At 37.0% G+C, this 23,208-nt stretch overlaps 2 protein-coding genes across 2 annotated transcripts in view; one reads left to right on the forward strand and one right to left on the reverse strand.

The window, feature by feature from the left end:
- LOC141442754 (cytoplasmic dynein 2 intermediate chain 2-like) overlaps positions 1 to 23,208 on the forward strand; it is a 167,481-nt gene that overhangs the window by 94,570 nt on the left and 49,703 nt on the right. The window lies entirely within an intron of this gene.
- The window catches only part of LOC141443145 (uncharacterized), a 67,175-nt gene that overhangs the window by 5,320 nt on the left and 38,647 nt on the right, over positions 1 to 23,208 (reverse strand). The window contains exons 18-19 of the mRNA XM_074108355.1: positions 20,992 to 21,190; positions 18,603 to 18,748 (exon numbers count right to left, since the gene is read on the reverse strand). Coding sequence (XP_073964456.1) covers positions 18,603 to 18,748; positions 20,992 to 21,190 — 345 coding nt within the window. The remainder of the gene's footprint in view (positions 1 to 18,602; positions 18,749 to 20,991; positions 21,191 to 23,208) is intronic.

Raw genomic sequence — 23,208 nt, forward strand, 5'->3', positions numbered from 1 at the left:
AACTTATATCACAGTTCAAAATGGGCCAAACGACACAGTTTAATATGATTAATGTAAAATTGTTAAAAACGACAAAACCACGACCGTGGTGAATAAGCTAAAATGCCTTAACCGACATAAGTTAAAGCAATGAAAAAATCAAAAAAGCCTAAACCATTTGAGTCCTTAAACTAGCTTTACGTGTCCTTTAGGGTGTACTGCCTTCTCGGCGAAATATGTTTCGCCAAATTTAACTTAGCAACCAATCTTTCGGCGAAGTTTCATTTGGAAAACCAATCGTTGGCATAACTTTACTTCGCCTTTTTCTTATTTCGCAACGTTTTTATATTGCAACATTTTACTTCATCACACTTTTACAAATAATTATTAGCAAATGATTGGCTTATGCAAATAACTTTTTGGCCAATTTTTATATTGCAAAGATTTACTTCAAAATTTGTGCGAGCGAGCAGGACGGTTCGGAACAGAAGCGACTTTGATAGTTTAAGTTCAGAAGGCTAAGGCCTTAGCCTTCGATATTAGGTTTATTTATAGCAGCCAGGATAACTGCCTAGTGGAAAGAAGGTTGGATGGCATTCAATATCTTGCTAAGTTAAAGTACTTATGCCAATCAATTCATTTGACCAAAACATTGAAATCTTAAAAAAATCTCAGGTATTAATTTGCATAATACCAAACACAAGCTGCTTGTTGCTTAGTACCCGTAACACAAGCTTTGCTAAGCTTACTTTGGGACTAGGTCAATTGGTGTGAATTGTCCCGTGATATTTATTTATAATAATAATTTATCAAATGATTAGTTCTTCTCACTGTTCCAATTTCTTCCTCTAAGTTCTATGATAACTCCTTCACTTGCACTTCAATCCTTCTATGGAACTCTCTTCCCCTAGATGCGAGGAAAGCTAAATCTCTTCCTATTTTCAAAAATCTCGTCAAGGCTCACTTCTTGACACTGCCTTCTTAGCTCTGTCCTCAGTCTTTCTGTGTTTATCTATTTTATTTCCTAATTTCTTATCCTTTTTCTCCCATTACGGCCTTATTGTTAATTTATATTGCTATTTTATGTCAGTAGTTTATGTATTGTATGAGTATTGCATGTATGTATTTATATAGTTGTTTCATTTGTATTTATTTTAATATTATTGATTTTTTGTTGGTTTTTATTTTCTGTTTCTGTTTCCGCCACCTATTTTTGTAACATATAATTTCTTGTACCTAAATGGTTGTCTGGAAGAGATCGCTTTTAAGCGATAAGACTGCCTATTGTCTACCCTTAATCTAAGTGTTTATATCATAAGTTTTTGTACTGCTTTATGGTGTGCAATAAAGAATATTTGTATTGTATTGTATTGTATTGTAGTTGGGAAATGATATCAGTGCGAAATGTTGAGTTGGGAAATAACATTTCGCCTAAATAAAAATATGGAATAAACAGTTTGGGAGCTAATAATTTGCTTGATGATTTTCGCCGAAACATTAGTAAACCGTCGTTGTTCATTGGTCTATGACAGGGTTTCTCAAACTTATGGCTCCACGTACCCCTGTTAAAGTTTCTAGACGACAGCGAACCCCTAACTCCCAAAAGAAAGTAATAAAACTGGCTGTTGGAGAAACTGAAAGGTAACAAATATAGGTAAGAATCGTCTTGCCAACGAATATACAAACTGTGTTGAAATAAAAAATACAAAAAGACTCCAAAAACCAATCTTAATCATCGTGCCAGTTTGCAGTCACCATCACGTAAACCTTGTCGCGAACCCCTACCGTCGAATTACCCACTTTGAGAAACCCTGGTCTATGACGTTAGAAATGTGGCCTTTTTTGCTGTGGGTGCTAAGCGCCAAAATACACGGTTATTTTTAATCGGTGATCCTGATCAGGAATAAAAGAATAGGATAGGATAGGATTGTTCAACAAGGGACTAAAACAAACCACAATGATACGAGATGTTTAGCCACCCCAGCAGAGTGGCTAGTTCGAGCGTCATAATGGTGGTTTAGTCTCGCGTTAAACACTACTTTTCACTTTGAATGCGAGGAAAAAAAGTAGTTCTGTTCAAAATTACAATATTATTACTTTTTAATAAAAACGTATGCTCAATACGAATAGTAGACATCTGTTCAGAATTCAAATTGCAAATAATTTGTTCCGCGGGTTTTTCTTTTCTTTCATTTTTTGTGTTACTCTTTAAATGCTTGCGTATTTAGCCAACAGATTCAAACTTGAAAACTAATTGAACTTTGCATAATAAATCCCATCCAAACCCCCAGGGCGTCGCAGCGCAGATTGGAAAGCCCTCCTATAGTCTATACTATACTATAGACTACAGTAACGTCAAATTTACAAAAAAAAAAACAAGTTTATTCAATATATTTTATTCACATCATTTTGGACAGTACCTAACTCGACTTAGCCTACTATGTACATCTTATAGTAATAAAAAAAAAACTTATTAGTGTACTTTAGACAAAGTAACTTGTAGAAGTGTAAACAATATCTCAAGCGACGTGCGAATAAATAAATAAAATAACATCACCGATTTCACACATTTGCTGCCGGCTATCCAACATACTTCTTCGGGCGCCGCAAACGCACATGTGCGTTCATATAGTGGTCTTTAACCAATAATTAGCTTAGACCACCAATAAAAATAAAGACGATAAAACCGCTGAATATCGACTCACGGACACACAAACGCACATGTGCGTTCAAACTGGGGAAAAGTTACAATAAAGTAATGCCATCGGCAGCAGGGCCTGAAGCTGGTCCCAAAACTATGTATATTCGAGTGCTACTGCTTGAAACTAAAATCGGTAGTACAACATGTCTCGACCCTTTGGCCAAAGATGAACAGACCGTGTTCATTAAGGCTGCGTTGCCACCAGAGACGTGTGAGGATGCGTTGCAAGGAATGCGTGTCACAAACCAATGTAAACGCTTCATTTACAGTTTAAAGCGGATAAAGCTTTTCAATGTCAGTCTTTATTATTGGTTTATGACGAACGGGTCTATATTGGAATCCATAATATATTTTGTCCTAATTTAAAAATCCATAACAACTTTTGTCATAATGATCTTTTGCCATAATTATTTTTGTCCTGATATTGAATATCCTAATGCTTGTTTGCACTACTTTCAAAATCCATAACAACTTTTGTCATAGTGATCTTTTGCCATAATGTAAATGCCATAATACTTTTTGTTTAATATTGGGTCGCAATTCTAACCTAACCTACTTTTCTAGCTGCGGTTCGTTTCTGTTGGAGCAGCAGTTCTATATAACCTAAACTACTTTTCTGGCTGCGGTTCTTTTCTGTAGGAGTCGCAGTTCTAACCTAACTTACTATTCTGGTACCGGTTCGTCACTGTTGGGGTCTCAGACTTGTCTCAGTTCTAACCTAATCTACTTTTCTGGCTCGCAAGTAGCTGTTTGCCAACAAGTGCTCTGTTATGGCATTTAATACTATGGATTTTAATATTATTACTCGTAAGTTTTGTGTTACTATATTAGTACAAAACATATTAGGGATTTAGAGTAATGGACATGTGATATTATGGCTTATGAGTTTAGGACAAACGATATTATGGATTAAAAAGGAGACCCATGACGAGCACATTCCTCTCACAGCTCTGGTGGAGACGCAGCCTAAGGTATTTCTAATCTATGTACAAAGCCTCATATCAAACGCCACAGTAATAAAGGAGAATTGACTGGTTTACTATTTAATATTTCGGAAAAACCTGTAGAAGCATGTTTTTAGGGTTCCGTACCCAATGGGTGCCAACGGAACCCTATTACTGAGACTCCGCTGTCTGTCTGTCCGTCCGTCTGTCACAGGGCTCTATCTCTTGAACCGTAATAGTTAGACACTTGACATTTTCACAGATTATGTATTACTGTGGCCGCTACAACAACAAATACTAAAAACAGAATAAAATAAATATTTAAAGGGGCCTCCCGTACAACAAACGTGTTTTTTTTGCCGTTTTTTGCTAGCGTCTAATGTTGTATAGATAATGGTACGGAACCCTTCGTGCGCGATATATAATCTACAATATTAGTACATGAGTAGAGACACATTGTCCACCGGTACTTTTGGTGCCAGCTTCGAGGCTTTCGCCCGCACTCGATCCTAATTAAACGCTTATTTGATATAATAAAGTATTAAAAAAATACTACTTTGAGCACTTTTAGAACTTGCATAATTGATACATGTAACGTCAGCCAAAATTCAGTATAGAAAAAACATAAATATATAAAACTGTAACGCTAAGTTAGCACGGTCGAATACTTTAATTGCAGGCGTGATTGTCCAAAACATAGTTCTCATCGTGAGCGACATATAGGGAGGCCATTGGAAGGCAATGCGTGAAAAATATTTAAATAAATTAACAATATTAAGAAGACTAAATTTGTTACTAATTAATAATTCTGTCCCACATAAATAATAAATAAGTAGAGGTAACATAGGACTTTGACCTCTCTTTAGCAGAGGGTCGTAGGTTCGAGCTCAGCATGCACCTCTAGACTTTTTCGGAATTTCGTGCGATATTAGATACATTGAACGCACATGTGCGTCGGTGGCACCTATGGAAGTCAGGTGGCAGTGAATACGTTAAGAAATGAGATCGCCTTAAAACTGTCAACTCCTTTTAGTGGATTTGTGCCCCATAAAATCATACTTTTAACTAAGACGTTACCATGGCAACAAGCAACACTATGAAGCTGATTGACCCAAAAAAGTATAGTTATATTTTGTTTGTATAAAAATAGACGTTGTAGAGTACAATGTAGACAAACCACGACCTAATCAAAGTGAGTGAGATGCCAACTTCAGCGTAATAAAAAAAAAACAGCTTCAGAATTCATCAACTAGCATTTACCGTTTTATTTCATAGTTTAGATATTTACAAGTTTCGATTCGACTTACATAGAGACAGGCGGAGTCTTAGGGTGCTCTTCTATCGAGGCGGAGCGGAGACACTTGCAAAAACATACCAACCAGTGCAATAGTTTTTTTCAAGTTTCTAGCATTTACTATTACACGTTATACGTGGGTATACCTTTTTATGCAGTGTATTTCTTGATTTCCGTTAATTTTAACAGACGGCTTAGTTCATCGATAGAAATTATCTCGTAATTTACTTTTTGGCCAAATAATAGTATTTTATGCAACTGTATCGTAATAGGGGTCCTTAAAACAGGAGTGTGGGTTTATTTAACGAGGCGTAGCCGAGATGAGTGTTTTAAGGCCTAATTACGAACAGTTGCATACAATATTTTATCTATATCCATATATTAAATCCTCTATCATGTGTTCCGCGAACCATTGAGAATGACCTGCATTAACTCTAACTAGGTAGGTATGTCTGCCCCACGAGCTGCGCCCGCGACGACCTGCTGCTGCACGTGGTCGCGGATACAGATTCCTGTATCGTAATGACCATTACGATACAGCCGTGTTCATAATAGAATCCAATGTCGTAATGCTGGTCATTACCTATGGTTTTTGAACGCATAATTGAGGATTTACTATATGGGTGTAGATAACAAAAAAAACTTACGCAGTCATTGGTGAATGTCAAACTTGGCGAGTGTCGTTGACGTGTAACACTAGAGACATAAAAAACTCACTTTTATTCAGCTTCTTTTGTTAAATGTGTATGAATTAAAAACACCTGTCCTTTACATTGTTTTACTGAACATACTTAATTCTAAGTTACGTCACTAGTGAACTTCTTTCGACCTGTAGCCTTGTTCCCTTAAAGTTAACGGAAATCAAAAATAACACGTTGTATATGACTCAAACTTTTAACCCGCGTGACCACTTGTATTCATTATTTTATTAGCTCTCTAGTAGGAACACATCACCGCTTCGCCACAATGAAATCGCACCTTTAATATATCGTGATACAATGATATTAAATATATTCCTTCAGTGATATAAATACACACAAATACATCCAGTTTAAAACATGACATTGATAGTTAAAGAGAAATGTTTTTAATACATTGACCGCGCACGGTTTTATGCACGCAAGGGCGGATTTGGGGGAGGATTATGGATCTAGGTCGATCACTGATTTAAAAATATATATAATTGTAATCGAAGGAGCCTATCATGACTAGATCACGACTGTGCCCCGCTAAGTCTGAATAATTGTTGTCCAGGAATGTACAACCTAATAATGTACCATCAGCCAAATGTTCATCAGTCAAAAAGAAAGTTCCTATCAAATGCATATGTCGTTAAAGCCGAACTTTCAAGTTGTTGTTGAGTCTAGTTAGGGATCAAATTGTTACTTAGTTATTATATATGTTACACATTCGCTTGTTCATGTAAGTTTTCTGCCCATAGTCTATCCACAGTCTTTTAAAGTAATGTCACATTTTTAAATTATTACTTTACTTTATTAGTTATTACTTTATTCCTAAGGTTAGTAATATGTGATATTAACCTGTGGTAACTTTACTGGTTGGTGTATTAGCTAAGTTTTCATTTGTAATCAGCCATATTGTACCGTTTGTACCCAAATAAACATTAAAACATTGACAGACACGTCTATTGGCATTGTTGTTTTATGGGTTTAGTAATGTTTTGGCGAAAATTATTTAGCAAATTATTAACTCCCAAACTATTTATCCCATATTTTTATTTAAGCGAAATTTCATTTCCAACTCAACATTTCGCACTGATATCATTTCCCAACAAATGATTTGATAAATGATTATTATGCAAATTATTACCTGGGATTTTTTTAAGATGTCATTTGTGTTTTCGTCAAATGCGTTGATTGGCATTCCTTCATTTAGCAAGCAAATAAGCAAGCAAGCCAAAGATTTTTTTCCGTTCTGTTACAAAAAAACCTAACATCGAAGGCTAAAGCGGAAGCTACGCTACGCTTCGCTCCCGCCTTAGCCTTCTGAACCTAACCTATCCAAGTCGCTTCTGCCTAGTCTCGACTTGCTCGCTCGCTTCGCTCGCTCACCGCCACATAATTTAACATTTATCCTTTTTATTATATATCATGACTGATATACCTACCTTATGTGTAAAAATTGGCTAAATGTTATTTGATTATTTGTTATTTGCCTTAGCCAATCATTTGCTACATAATTGTTTGCCACATAAAACTGTGATGAAGTAAAATTTTGCAATATAAAAATGTTGCGAAATAAGAAAAATGCGAAGCAAAGTTATGCCAAAGATTGGTTTGCCAAATGAAACTTCGGCGAAAGGTTGGTTGCTAAGTGAAATTTGGCGAAATATTTCGCCGAAAAGGCAGTACATTGTTTTATGACATGCAAACGATTATCAACTTTAGGGTGGTAGACCACATATTTGGCTGATGGTACCACTGATACAGATCTAATAAATAATGTTTTTCCATCGTTTTTGTGTCGGATAAGTTCTTAGTTACATTACTTTCTCAATTAAAACAATATACGTGTACTTTGCGAATTATTCGGGCGTACATTATTCGCCTTTGTACAGTCAGCTGCGGTCAGCTGCAGCTGACTGTACAAAGGCGGTTCATGTATCTTAATGTTTGTAAATTGAGTTTTTTTTTTATATACATCAGGTCGTACATTGCGGGCTTATTCAGACTTCCATTAACCGCACCCCAAAGATCCAATCTAGTAGTAGCCAATCAAGATATTTTGGCCAACTCGTTATGGATTATAGAGTATGCACGCAACACACATTCTCTTGTATAACTTAATGCGACAATAAAATGATTAAAATACAATAAAACAAATGAAGCATAAATCACCAAATGCCTATCTGTTGAAAAATAAGGAAAATGCGAGCGAATGATGTTTGCATTCCATCTGTTTCTGGAAAAAATAAAGAACCCCGGACCTAAAGTATGGAAAATGCCGTTTCAGTTTAATATCCCGAGATTTTGATAATATTTGTTATAGATTTCAGTCCTGAACAAAAGTTTCTAAAAAACTAAACTAAACTGAAAGGGACTCGGAAACAGAGATAGTGCCCTTAGAGACCTTTGAAATCTATATCATATCAATACCTCAGGATATTTAACTGGAACCACATTTTTATACTTCCGGGGTCCTTTACTGTGGTCATCGTGGCATGCGACATGCGATACAGTCAAAGTTACAAAAATATGTATACACGACTTTATTATTCATTTATCGGGGCAGATATTTGTATGAAAAATACGAATGTTTGTTCTCGAGTCTTGGGTGTTTAATCTATCTAATACCTTTAAACGAGTAATTCTTGGATATAAATAATCAGAATCTATCTATGAAATTTGGTATATAAGGGGTTTCGGGGGTGAAAAATCGATCTAGCTTGGTCTTATCTCTGGGAAAACGCTTGGCACCGAGTTTTAGCCCGAGCGGAGCTCGATCGCCCAGGTGCTATGCATTTAAGTATGTATCTATCTATTTAAGTATGTTTATCCATTGCTTAGCACCCATAACATAAGCTTTGCTTACTTTGGGACTAGCAGGGCTACTACGAAACTGGAAGTTCGTGTCGTGCGGTCCCTCTGACACTAATACTATTTAATACGAGAGCGAGAGGGACGGTACGATACGAACTTCGAGTTTCAACTTTCGTAGTAGCCCTGCAGGGCAATTGGTGTCAAGTGGCCCGTGATATTTATTTATTTAATTCATTATTATTATTTATCGTTAAGATTGTGTATACATATTTTTGTAATTTTAGCTGTATCAATCTATTTGTAGTTGACTGTACATGTCGGATCTCTAAAATGACAATTAAAAACGTACATTCAAGATTTTTCATAAACTCCACAACTAATAAAAAATACTTGCATATCCAGTAACAGTTTTAGTAACATTTAGTAACTGAACTTTACTTCTGTACCCACAAATAAAAAATAACCTTTTCAAGGACCTGTTTCCATTTTTTTTTCAAGTCTCATGCAATGCTCAACATGACGCCAATAGGCAGTTGTAATACTTAATTACGATAGTGACTTAAAATTAAGAAATTTACAATTTTGTTCAATATTTACAGTTTCCGAATTGATAGCGTTCAGTGTAAGAATAACATTTATTTTATTGTGATTTCCGTAGTTCCGTTTATTTGATGTAGCATAGTATAAACCGAAAAAACTAACATTAAGCTCTGGAACGCACCGCGAGCCACCGCGGTCTGTAACCAATGAGGGCTATCGTTTCTTTTTCTCACTAGATGGCGCACTGTTGCGTGAGGTTTTTAAGTATGGCTTTCAAAGTCTGTTATTACGGGCGTGAAAACAAAGTTTAGATTAAAATCATATTTAATACACCTTAAAACCGTACCATAAAAATATCGAGCATGCCACAGTGTTGCATAGTCCCCGTTGTGTTCAGAAAAAAGGGAGGACAAAGGTTTCCGAAAGACAAAACTGTCTCAAAACACAGACATTCATTGCCCCGTAACGCATATTTGCCATAATTAATTTCAGGTATTGCAAAATATTCACAAAATTATTCTAATTATAAATAAACCCGCGTAGCTCACCCAAATGCTATGAGATTTGACATATCGTAGACCACTCGCTACACTAGCGCCTCTAGCGGCGAATTCATACGCGATAAGCCCTCATTGTAACGTCTCCTGAGTTACTTATTAAAATTACAATTTTATGGGGTACAAATCCACTAAAAGTCAGGAGATGGACGGATGACCTGAGCCCGTATTGCGTAACATTTCTGAGGCTCGCAATTGCAATCAAATGACAGTTTTTGTATGCGAAACCTGTCATTTGATTGCGATCGCAGGCGTCAAATACGTTAGGCAATACGGTCTCTGGTTAAAGTCGCGGGTTCACGGTTCATGCAAGCCGCTGCCAACCGAAGCTACTGAGGAGGTCCAACAGTGGACGTCCCACGGCTGAGATGATGATGATGACACTGAAAAGTTGACTATCCAATATCATCTACAAAAGTCTTACAAAATAACGCGTAAAATAATAATACATTATTAAAGCGAAAAATATTGTTAACAGTGATGTCAGAGCTGGTGAGCTTGCAAACTGACGCTTTTCTTCAAGCCGAGTTTCCTAAGAATTTACACTGTTCATACCGGTCTCTACATATGCCACATCAAATAACGGTACTAATTTTCGATCAGTCATAAATACTATATTTCATTAACAAACTATAACGATTATGAACTTTATTCATTAAGTATAAAAGCGGGCTTTCCTTCGTTTATACACCTTCATTCTCCAAAGCGCTCCAAACAATTTAACTATATCGCCGAACCCAAAGACAAGCAACGTTATAGGGCATTTAACAAGATTAATCAATAATTCCTAGACACCGCTGCAATATTAATCACTTAATTGAACCTGGAACATCAGATTAATTTTCAATTAACTGCAAAAATTGATTTTTAGCTTTGAAACAAATACACAGCTGACACACACAGCTCATAAAAAGTTATTCGATTGATTGGTGTTGTTAAATAGCCTATAAAATCGTTGCAAAACATTATGATAAATAGTTGAGAATTCCGTATTGCCTCAGATAAAGGAAACAAAGGGAAACCTAGAGTTTGGCAGACAAATGATAAGCAGATATTGCGTTCCGCAGAAAACGTTTGGCCGAGTAACGATTCGCAGATGACTTGCTACGCAGAGTAACGTTTCGCATTCGATTTAGTCGGAATAAGAATTAATTAACCGACTATTGGCAGTGCTTCGTTTGGAATATTGGTCGATACGAATTCGTAACGTTTACACGAAGAACTTTTCGCGTTTTAAATGATTCGTCGAAAATATTTTTACTGTACTTTTGTAACGTCTACAAATTTATTCTATTTTCGAATTATATTTTTAAAGGTGATTGATAGTTCGACAATGCATAAATTTAGTCTTGGCACTAGGGGTTGTTTGTCATTGTTCAAACTAACAGTCCTTCCCGCTTCGGTTTTGAATCAGAAACCATGCATTTCTTCCAATTTTTTTTCGTTTTTCTACCAACAGTCGTAATTCCAATTGAATATAAATTTTCTGCCAATTGACTACTTGACGAAACGAGTAAGTTGTGTTATTAAATTAAGCCAAATGTATGCTAAACTTTGTCAAATGAATCATCTGCGAAACGAATATCGGTGCAACGAAAATCGGCGAACTGATAGGTCACCCTTATGGCTACGTGCCAGATTATTTTAAGTCTTGGTTTAACGTTAGCTCAGTTTAGAAGTGTCAAAATATATGGAACTGTCGAGCTTAAGTCACGCGTTACCTTGTTACTTGGGAACCATAGGTACGTGCAGGACAGAACAAATTCTTTGACTCTGCGACAATTCCCTACCTTTGTTTTAAGTAGCGACTTCAACGTCTAACATACAACCCTGCACCATCCCACCGCTTATACAATACACTATACATCGCAGCACAAAAATAATATATACACTATTATTGTGTTTTGTATTGAACGAAAACCGCACAACAAAACATAGTCCGTGTCTATCAATTTCTTTTGGGCGTTTTGAAAAAAACGTAAAGCAAACACTATTCTTTCTCGCTCTTCTTTCGCTTCTTCTCGTTCTTGGGGGTCTTTTTCGTCGCCTTCTTTTCAGTTTCTGGTGATTTCGCTTCCGCTTTTCTCTTCTTCGGGGATTGTTTCAATGGGGATTTTGTCTCGGGGGCTGGCAGTTCCTTTTTCGATGACCTGAGCTGTTTCGGTGACCGTATTAGTTCTGGTGAGCTGGACGATGATTTTGTTGGGTTCGATGACTCTGGTGGTTCGGGTTCTTTATCTTTTTTTTTCTTTTCGTCCTTGCCTGGGATGCCGAGTATTTCGGCCCACTGGTCGGGAGGGGGGGTCGGCTGTTTGGGCTCGTCTTCGGCCGTCGATTGGTCGGATTTCTGTTGAACAACGGAGCGTCAGCGAACGGTTTAGAGGTAAGAATTGACGAAATTATAACTACTTTATTGCAGACGTAATACTGACCTCCAAGAGCAATTTTAAGTCACCACATAACTAACATAATAATATTCTTACCAAATTTCATGTCAATCTGATCACAACATTTTTTTTTTCTTAGCTATGGAAATAAGGTAAACAATCTTGATCTGTGTTTGTCTTTGTTTTGAAAATATTTTTTAAAATAAGTTACAGCATGTAACAATTAAATAACAATGTAATATATTCTAAACTGTGTCGTTTGTTTTTTTTTTTCAAATGGATAACGGTATTTTTTTCCACATATTAACTGAAATCTTAGTCGATTGTGAATAACTCAAATAAATCTTCCTTACAGATTGTATGTTTCTATATCAGATTTGAATTGAGTTCTGTTTATGACGTGTCAAAGCGCAAGTCCCCCATACATTTTGTACGGTAATACTAAACAGTGACGCCACTTCTTGCTCAACTTAGTCAACTATTTATTCAGTCAATTGAAAATTAATCTAATTTCCCGGACTGAATTAAATGATTACCTAGAATTATTGATTAATAATGTCAAATACCCTATTTAAAAGCTCTTAGGACCGTTAATCAAATTTTCCGGATTCAATTAAATGATTAATAGAACTGAACTGACTTGGAATTATTGATTAATAGTACCAAATAACTTATTTAAAAGCTCTTAGGGTCACGTATACGCCTTAAAAATGCATTTTTTGACAGTAGTTATCAAATCGTTCGACTTACTTATACATAGTTAGGAGCCATTACAACTAATAGAATATTAACGACCCCTTTAAAAAGGGTTAAGTGAACCTGCATCGGACCGCAACACAAGGCCAAAAGTACAAAGTTAGTTAATTCGCTTAAAAATATGCTTTTTTACTCATGCACTCTCTCTCGATCGAGTTTTCCTTCTGGTATATTCTAGAACATAAGAAAAGAAAATGTATTAAACGTCATACATTATTTCAGTATTTTTAAGAAGTACTTGAATAGTTTAATTGAAGTTAGTCACAGTTGGTGCCAGTGACCAGGATATTTAGTAATTAATATTCATGTGCCAAATTACTCATTGAGACCCACTATTACAGTCAGTAGAAGAAACGTGTCACATAATAGCGTAACATGTACAACCAAAAACAAAAATACCGATGATTAAATCTAATAAACGTGTCTAATATCTTTGTATTATATTATTTTTGCTGTACATATTTCCAAACTAATAGTGGCGACAAGTAGGTAGGATGCAAAGCGTTGTAACTGCTATATCTTTACTGTTACTGTACGTTTCGAAATGGAGGAGCTAATAATAGACACCCTTATAATTCCTGGCTCTTACAAATGACAACAATTATTCATTAGGTCGAATATTTTAGGACATACGTTAACCGCAATCCAGAAATTCTAAAAAACTTGCAAATATAGCATTAATCAACCTACTCTGTCGTAAATAGGAAATTTGACACCATTAATCAATAATTCCAACTCTTCTCGAGATCAACTCGGAACAGATTAACTTTCAATTAACTGCAAAAATTTGATTACCGATCGCTTCGAAACAAACAAGTAGCCATTGGATTGGCTAATAGATGATCATACAAAATTACGTGCGAATTGCTATTTGACACTAATAAATTGTACGCGTGTAAAGCCTGTATAAAGGCGAACTAATCCCTTTAAGAGTTCTCTACCACTCGACATTTGAGAGGAGCATTTAGTTACGGTCAAGTGCGAATTAATCATGAGTATTTCTCGAATTCATAGGCGTGCATGATGCCAGGGCAGGTAGGTAGTTGGTAGCTGGCGCCGCAGTAGCGTGCCACCGAAGCTTAGCGCTGCCTACTCAATAAGTATAAGAATGGTTTATTGGCTGATAAAAATAGATACACATACAGAAACACTGAAATATACACATGCATGCCTATTCCTACCAGCCAAGATGGCCGCCACTCAGCTATGTGTCGCGAAAAGATCTGAAGATGATTTCGCGACGCTGATTTTCAGTGACGCCAGTTACAGTTACATAGGTGGCTGTCACCAGGGACATCCCAGCCAGCAATACACGCCATTATTATTGATTAGTGGTGTCAGATAGCCCTTTTTACAGTAAGATATAGCAGTTTATTCGCTCCGCGTCCTTACCCGGCTGACGCTTCGCCCGCCGACTGCACCGGCCTAAACCCCTCGGCCGTGTGTCATTATCTGCGGGCGTCCGACGCAGGGTTAAATAATGGCTCCTAACACCTCACCGTCGCTCCGTTTGTCCGTCTGTCTCCTCCATTACACCCCCAAAACGAAACGCACTGCAAAAACACTGATTCAATGATTATGGCTTGCTTGTTTGTAAAAAAAAAAAGTTTTTTTTTTTTTTTCGGGGTAGCCAACAGCCCTCCCGCAGATCATGACAATCGGCTTTTAAATCCCATTAAAAAACTCCGTTTGGTTATTATTAAAACAGTTTTATAAAATAATCAAGGGTTACTTACGGAAGGTAAAGGGTGAAGACCAAAAAGTTGCTCATATTAACGCAGGTAGTTCGAATTGCTATTAGTTTTTCCATTGTGATACGAAAATTAATCATACATTTGTATGGATAATTTTCGTGTCACAATGGAAAAAAACTAATAGTAATTCTAACTACCTTCGTTAAGGTGTGCATTTTTTTTGGTCTTCACCCTTAAGAGTGCAAAGTCTGTCATTAAAAACCATAGAAATTGTCGTTAGGAATCGAACCCAAATCTTACTTTACAGTCAGAAAAAAAAAGACCAAATTAGTTTTATTGATTATGTAATCAAGAGAGAGCATTATGCTTGCCATAAGACAAAAAAAAAATGATTAAAAAAAAAAAAGATGCTCAACTCTAAATTTCAAATAATCCATCAACTCACAATATGTAATACCACAGAAAGACAGACAGGTACAAATTCTGTTTCGTTATCACCGTCAGCTATCCACCGAACTGACTAAAACTCATAAAACTACTTACCTGCCGAATTCGGTTAAAAACAACTCGACGACAATTGTCATTAACAAACGCGTGCACAGATCTAAGAGTACAAGAAACGCGTTCGTATTTCAAATAGCGCAATAACATTCGTCAGCTCAGTTTCTAAGGGGGAAATCATCCCAACCTATATACGTCCCACTGCTGGGCACAGGCCTCCTCTCAGAACAAGAGGGCTTGGGCCATAGTTCCCACGCGGGCCCAGTGCGGATTGGGAACTTCACACACACCATTGAATTGCTTCGCAGGTTTGTGCAGGTTTCCTCACGATGTTTTCCTTCACCGCAAAGCTCGTGGTAAATTTCAAATGTAGCTCCGCACATGAATTTCGAAAAACTCAGAGGTGCGAGCCGGGGTCTGAACCCACGACCCTCTGCTTGAGAGGCGATAGGTCAAACCACTAGGCCACCACGGCACGGCGAGGGGGAAATAATGAGCCTTAATGTGCAAAACGACACACAAAACAGCGTTTTTTGTGTGTAGATAAAAGAATAAATTAGGGCCGGTACAGACGGACAGCATTTGAACTGTGTTGTATAGCTAGATAGAGGGCAGCAGTGTAGCCCATGTTTGATTGGATCTGTGGGTTAAGAATAAAAAAGTGAACAAACACGGCTGTTGAGTTTTTATCATTTTCCAAAAAAGTATTAATTAATTACATACGTTAAGATATATTTACAACAAACTGCAATCCACCTGCAAAATGGCAGTTTGAGTGCAGTTTGATGCAGTTACTGCAACTGCATCAAAACTGCAAACAGACTGTGCGTGCAGTACTGTCAACAGCAATACATGGTCGTAATGCAGTCGTATTGCAGTTGAAGAAACTGCAATACGACTGCATAGACGGCTTCCACACCGTTGACAGTGACTGCACGCGCAACTACGTCGGTGTAAAGTGCAGCAAAATAGACACTCGGTGTGCCGTTGACAGGACTGCACGGCAACTACAAGCGGACTGCACAGTCGGTTTGCAGTTGCAGTTCAAATGCTGTCCGTCTATACCGGCCCTAAAACTTTTGGAAATACGCCCGTCAACTTTATTCTTGGATGGATAAATGATTCAAGATATGACAACCTCCGGTTTGTTTCCACACTCCAGCTAACTAGCATTAAAAATTCTGGACTCCGAAACGAAATCCACAATCGGTACGTTACTTCGTGTAAGCTCTTTGCATTAACACCAAGCTAATTAACAGACCTTAAATATATAACAATTTATACGCCAAAACGACTGCCAATAAAACAACGACTCGCTCCAACCGTTCCGAAGCAGGTTCACTTATAAAATAACACTTTTATTACAAAATAAATAAATAAAAACATTTATAACTTAAGTAATAAACATCCGGTGCTTAAAATGCTTAATGCCTAATGAGGGTTTTAAAAACGCAACACTCATATTAAACGTTTAAAAAGCAGTACCGTAAAATGAGGTGACATTGCTATATGAAATGAAATAGTTTATTTTGCTTTAGACATAGTAAATTGTTTTTTTTTTTTAAAGCAAACATTGTCGTGTATTATAAATGTATTTTTTTTAACGCAGACTATAGGTATTTATTTAACGTAGCTATTGTATTTTATTCTAAATTTAAATATGATATTCCATGGGCTTTTTGTGACAAACGATTTAAGGTTATTATTTGAACTAGCCTATTTATTTTATCATTTAATATTTTTTCAAAGTGAAAGTCAAAATATCTTTAATCAATTCATTCATTCATTTTTATTATATTTTTTTTAACTAATTAATTAAATGTGTGTGTTCAAACCGATACTAATTATGCTTTTTAATAAATTCAATTAAGTTTTAGTGTCTATGTGACAGTGGAAAAATATCGCATTAAAAAATCGATATCGTGATATTGGTTTTTGATATGTAAACGAAAAGAGGACAAAATCAAAAAATAAAAAGTCTTAATTAAAACGCAATAAGCGGTTACGGGTAAAATTTGATAGAGAGTAGTTTTTAGGATTCCGTACAAAAAAGGGTAAAAACGGAAACCCTATTTACTAAGACTTCGCTGTCCGTCCGTCACCATCTCATGAACCGTGACAGTTAGACAGTTGAAATTTTCACAGATTATGTATGTATAACTGTGGCCGCTATAACAACAAATACTAAAAACAGAATAAAATAAATATATAAACGGGCCTCCCATACAGCAAGCGTGTTTTTTTTTGCCATTTTCTGCTTTTGTCTAATGAATGTTGTATAGATGGTACGGAACCCTTTGTGCGCGAGTCCGTCTCGCACTTGGCCGGTTTTTTTATATACTGAAATAGGCCTGCATTTGACCACAATCACGCCTGATGGTAAGCGAAGACATGGACTAAAAAAGATGGAGCACGCTTGCCCAATAATAGTTATTTATGTGGCTGGTGCATAATGAGAGGCATTAAAGTACGAGTGTGGTTTTATGAATCGAGCCGAAGGCGAATTTCATAATAAGATCACACGAGTGTTTTAATGCCTAATTATGTATAGCCGCATACATAACTTTATCTACATGCATATCATAAGTTTTCTATAATATGTTCAGATATGGCCTGTATTTTTAAGTTAGTGTTACTGATAACTAGTTTGAAGTACCTACCAAAGCTTAAATAAAACAGATAATAAAAAGTGCAAGAACTGCTGCTTCACGGCAGGATTAGCGAGCAAGAGATGGGTGTTTGATGTATTGTCAATTGGTGTCTAGTGTCCCATGATCTCATCATGTCAGCCGAAAGAAGTCCACTGCTGGACAAGGCCTCCCCCAAGGCTCTCCACTCAGACCGGTCTTGTGCTTCCCGCATCCACCGCGATCCCGCGATCTTAACCAGGTCGTCGCTCCATCTTGTTGGTGGCCTACCGACAGCTCGTCTCCCGGTCCGCGGACGCCATTCGAGAATCTGACCCCATCGGCCATCAGTCCTGCGAGCAATGTGCCCCGCCAACTGCCACTTGTTTCGCAATGAGGGCTATCGCGTATGAATTCGCCACTAGAGGCGCTAGTGTAGCGTGAGGTCTCCGAAATGTCAAATCTCATAGTTTTTGGGTGAGCTACGCGGGTTTATTTATAATTAGAATAATTTTGTGAATATTTTGCAATATCTGAAATTAATTATGGCAAATATGCGTTCCGGGGCAATGAATGTCTGTGTTTTGACACAGTTTTGTCTTTCGGAAACCTTTGTCCTCCCTTTTTTCCGAACAAAACGGGACTATGCAACACTGCGGCATGCTCGATATTTTTATGGTACGGTTTTAAGGTGTATTAAATATGATTTTAAGCTAAACTTTGTTTTCACGCCCGTAATAACAGACTTTGAAAGCCATACTTAAAAACCTCACGCAACAGTGCGCCATCTAGTGAGACAAAAAACGATAGCCCTCATTCTTCGGGCTATGTCGGTAACCTTAGTTCTACTGCGGATATCATCATTTCTGATTCTATCCCGCAGAGAAACCCCGAGCATATAGCCCTCTCCATAGCCCTTTGAGCTTCCTCATGAGGCCCATCCTTAGCGCCCACGTCTCAGAACCGTATGTCATCACTGGCAACACACACTGATCAAAAATGAAATATATTTATTTATTTTTATTTATTATAATTACTCTATAAAGTCGTCCTGCAGTCACCACATTTTACGGTATTTATCAAAAAAAAAACAGCCTAAACTTAATAAAATAGGGCACTGACCTCGCTGCCCTTTTCCTTCTTCTTCTCCCTCTTGCCGTCCTTGTCGCGCTCCTTGTCCTTCTCCTTCTCCTTCTCCTTGTCCTTGTCTTTGTCCTTTTCGCGTTCCTTGTCTTTCTTCTCCTTCTTACTGCTGCTGCGGTCGCGCTCTAAGGGCAATACATCGCTTTAAGACCAAGCATTTGGAAAGCTTTTCTTGATTGCTACATTTCTCTGTGATTAATAGTAGATTATTGTCGTGGCCTGGAAGTAGCCAACTGCTGGCTGAGTATGAGTATTAAACGGACGAGCATGCGAGTCCGTTTAACTAATACGAAACCAGCAATTGCTATTCCAGCCGAGACTAATATAAATCTTTTCTCAAAAATGATGAATAATTCTGAAATAGACTAAACTTTTTCTCAAAATATATATCATAACATTTAATTTTATTCCAATTTTTTTTTATGCTTTCCCGCCTTTTTTCATTAAAAATAAACTGCTTTCAGGTGTATTTTTCCATCGAAAACACCACATGCTGTTTCAGACCCAATAAAAAAAGTCTGAAGTTCCAACAAAATATCTGATATCGCCCGTTAGATTTGGCTGTAGGTATTTCCATGGCCTTTTTAACTTTAAAAAAAATTTGTGACTGATTGCAGGCGCGCTAATTTATTATTGTCGAGCTAGCGCGCCTGCAATCTTTTTAACTTTTTAATTTTTCTCTGACCATAAACTATGCACTTCACCTTCTGATATGTAAAGAATAATGTCAACTTTTACGGACATTTTTGAGAAAATGCTATTATTATATCAGATAGATATCTACGAAATCGATTCATACTCTTTGTACGTCGTCGTATAAAACAAACGATTTTAACCCTTTTCCAGGCATAGTATAGCGAGTTTATGGTCAGCGAAAAATTAAAAAGTTAAAAAGAATGCAGGCGCGCTAGCTCGACAATAAATTAGCGCGCCTGCAATCAGCCAAGTCTAATGGCCGGTATCAGATATTTTGTTGGAACTCCGGACTTTTTTAATTGGGTCAGGAACAGCTTGTGGCGTTTTCGGTGGAAAAATACACCTGCAGTTTATTTTTAATGTTAAAAGGCGGGAAAGCATAAGAAAAATATTAAATGTTATTAAATGTTAAAATATATTTTGAGAAAAAGTTTATTCTATTTCAGAATTATTCGTCGTTTTTGAGAAAAGCTTTATATTAGTCTCGGCTGGAATAGCAATTGCTGGCTTCGTATTAGTTAAACGGACTTGCAAGCTCGTCCGTTTAATACTCATACTCAGCCAGCAATTGCCTACTTCCAGGCTACGACAATAATCTACTATTGCATGTACCCGAACCGTGTGTATTATTGTGTATTATTTTAAATCTCACTTCTCACTAATATTATAAATGCGAAAGTTTGTAAATCTGTTTGTTTGTTGCTTCATCTTCAACTTCATCACGTCTAAGCCGATGAACCGATTTAGATGAAATTCGGTATTACAGATAGTTCGAGTCCCGGAGAAGGACATAGGATAGTTGGGAGACACTCTTTCCCGGCCCGGATAACATCGACATGGAAATACCGGCCCTTTTTTTATGTACACGCCCATAGAAACTGACACAAGCTTCTATGGACGAGTACACGAAAAACAGGGTCGGTATTTCCATCCCGGTACCATCCGGGCCGGGAAAGAGTGTCACCCGGATAGTTTTTATCCCGGAAAATGGAATAGTTCCCGCGGGATAGCGATAAACGAATTCTGCGCGGACAGAGTCGCGGGTAACGGCTAGTTTGTGTCCCAAAAAGGACGCAAGATGCCGCCATTTTTGTATTTTAGTGCTGGCAACCATTAAAAAAAACTAATTGACAGCTGAATGTTTAGGGTTTGTAAAAATGGCGGGTTTTACGAAAGATCAACGCGTTTTTATTCAAATTTCAAAGAAGTTTGGCGTGTACGGTTCGCAATCCGTTCAAATGTAATGGTCGGAATATTGACTTGACTTCATCAACTGTGGAGCAGACGTGGTTGCAAAATATCAGGAGTGGATCGATTGTTCATTCCACATGGTCGTCCAAAATCAAGCCGTTCAAATGGCAATGCTTTAAAAATAATTCGACGCTGCATTTAGAAATTCAGCCGCATCTATGCAAAATGGTCATAGAACATTTTGACAAAAGAGCGCGTATGTGCCAGCAAAGCCTAGGAGGACATTTGCCTGACGTATTATTCCACGAATCACCCTATTTTATGTGTTTCAAGATTTTATATACAAATATATTAAAACGAAAAAAAAAATGTGTTTTTCATCAATTTCAAATCTTGCGTCCTTTTTGGGACACCCTTTATTTTGGCAAGTGCCCTATAAACTGCGATGATGATGATGATAAATAAACATCAAAATCCTCACCCTTCTCCTTTCCGTCCTTTTCCTTCTTCCGCTCCCCCTTCACAATCTTGCAGTACTCCCTGAAGTAGTCCTCCCTGAGGGTGCTGCTCTCCACAGCTTTGTACCGGGGCTCCGAGTCGACCTTCTTCTTGGCGTCGGGCCAGCGCGCGTGGCGGTCCACCGCCTTCTCTTTGAGGAGCGCTATGAAGTCGGTCTTAGCCTAGAAGCAAGGGTCTGGTTGAGCGGGCGGAGGGAAGGGCGCGGGGCGGGCGCGGGCGGAGCGCGCGGCAGACGGGGCAGAGGTATCATTAATATTCCAGTTTTGAACAGTCACAAGTTTCTATGAGAGGTAAGTTTATTTTCACTTCTCATGCTCTTAAAATGTTACTTTAGTATGTGCATATCGGGACTAAAGCTCTTTTTTATTCTCTAGGGATTCAAGTAATTTTGTCAAGGATTTTTAGGCGTCGAAATAACCTCAAAATGACAACAGTGCGAAAATATTTAAAAAAAAAACACGATTTTATTTCGTGAAATACAACACAATTAATGATTACGAATATGAATCTATGAAATTAAATTAAGGATCAATTCTTTTATACTTTATTATATAATTTATTCTCTTTTTTTTTTCGTGATTTTTGACATTTTTTTTTTTATTATTGTATAACTGTTTTTAATAAGTTATTATTGTATTAGTTATTAGTTTGTGACATTAATATCATTTCGCTTATTGACTTAGAATTGTATGTATTTAATTTGGACTTATGTTGTTCTTGAAATAAATATTTTAATTCTTTTATTATGCATAATACAATTAGTTTTAAATTTTGAAAGTGTTGGCTAAACATGCAGTTGCAGGCTTTAAAGCGTCACTTCATAAACAATAAAAGATAAACCGCTCAACAATTTTTTTTAGTCGCGCGTACGTTTTTAAAAAGTAATATTGTAATTTTGAACAAACCATTATTTTTTTCCTCGCATTCAAGGTGAAAAGTAGAGTGTTTAACGCGAGACTAAACAACCATAATGCCACTCGAACTATTCGGGTGGCTAAACACCTCGTGTCATTATGGCTTGTTTTAGTCCCTTGTTGAACAATCTACTATTTTAATTTGGCATTTCGACTGTAACAATGATCTTGACACAATATTTTAGACTATCGCTGTCATTACTAATGTTGTGAATCAAATTCTAGTTTTGTTGGTCGTTTCGTGATCATGGCGCATGCAACTGTGCCGAAATATCAAACTTCAGTAAAATCAAGATACGCGGAACGAAACCCGAATTTAAATTCATAAAATGATTTTGATGTTCGAGTTTCATTTTTGATTTAATTATTTTAATTTTTATTTTTAACTTCGTTAAAAAAATCTTTTTGACATAAATTTGTATTTTTTGAACTTGGATTTTAATTTTATGTGAATGCACATCATCCCAGCCTATATACGTCCCACTGCAGGGCACAGGCCTCCTCTCGGAATGAGAGGGCTTGGGCAGTAGTTCCCACGCGGGCCCAGTGCGGATTGGGAGCTTCACACACACCGTTGAATTGCTTCGCAGGTTTGTCGTGCAGGTTTCCTCACGATGTTTTCCTTCACAGTAAAGCTCGTGGTAAATTTCAAATGTAATTCCGCACATGAATTTCGAAAAACTCCGAGGTGCGAGCCGGGGTTTGAACCCACGATCCTCTGCTTGAGAGGCCATAGGTCAAACCACTCGGCCACCACGGCTCAGCATGTGAATGCATAGTCTGAACAATTTTTTTTTTTAGTAAAGTGCGTTTTTGACACCTCTCGTGTAAGACCAATGTCACTCATCAGCTTTAGAAATTTAACAATTTGACCTTTACAATTGTGTTCTTTGCAACCGATACTAAAACATTTTGCTCTCCGTTTTGGCACAGAGAAAAGCAAGGTAAAAAAATAATAATAATAGTGATTTTTCATTTAATTTTATTTTTAGAATTCAATGAATTTTGTTATAATGGATTAAATAAATGTATGTCATTTGGAATACTGAATTTTATCCAATAAATCCTTAATAAAGCTTGAATTTTTAAGCAAAATCCTCCTCAATATTCTCCTTTGACATTTTATTTTTAATAAAACTTTGAATTTATTTAATTTTGACTTCACTTATGGTCATATTTAAGTGATTAAACTAAGGTAGCGGTATTTTTGATTTAACTTCATTTGTGATTTTAATTTACGAAGATACGTGTACCCACAAATTGAA

This window comes from Choristoneura fumiferana, chromosome 26 (assembly GCF_025370935.1).
Source record: "Choristoneura fumiferana chromosome 26, NRCan_CFum_1, whole genome shotgun sequence".
Taxonomy (NCBI): Eukaryota; Metazoa; Arthropoda; class Insecta; order Lepidoptera; family Tortricidae; genus Choristoneura; species Choristoneura fumiferana.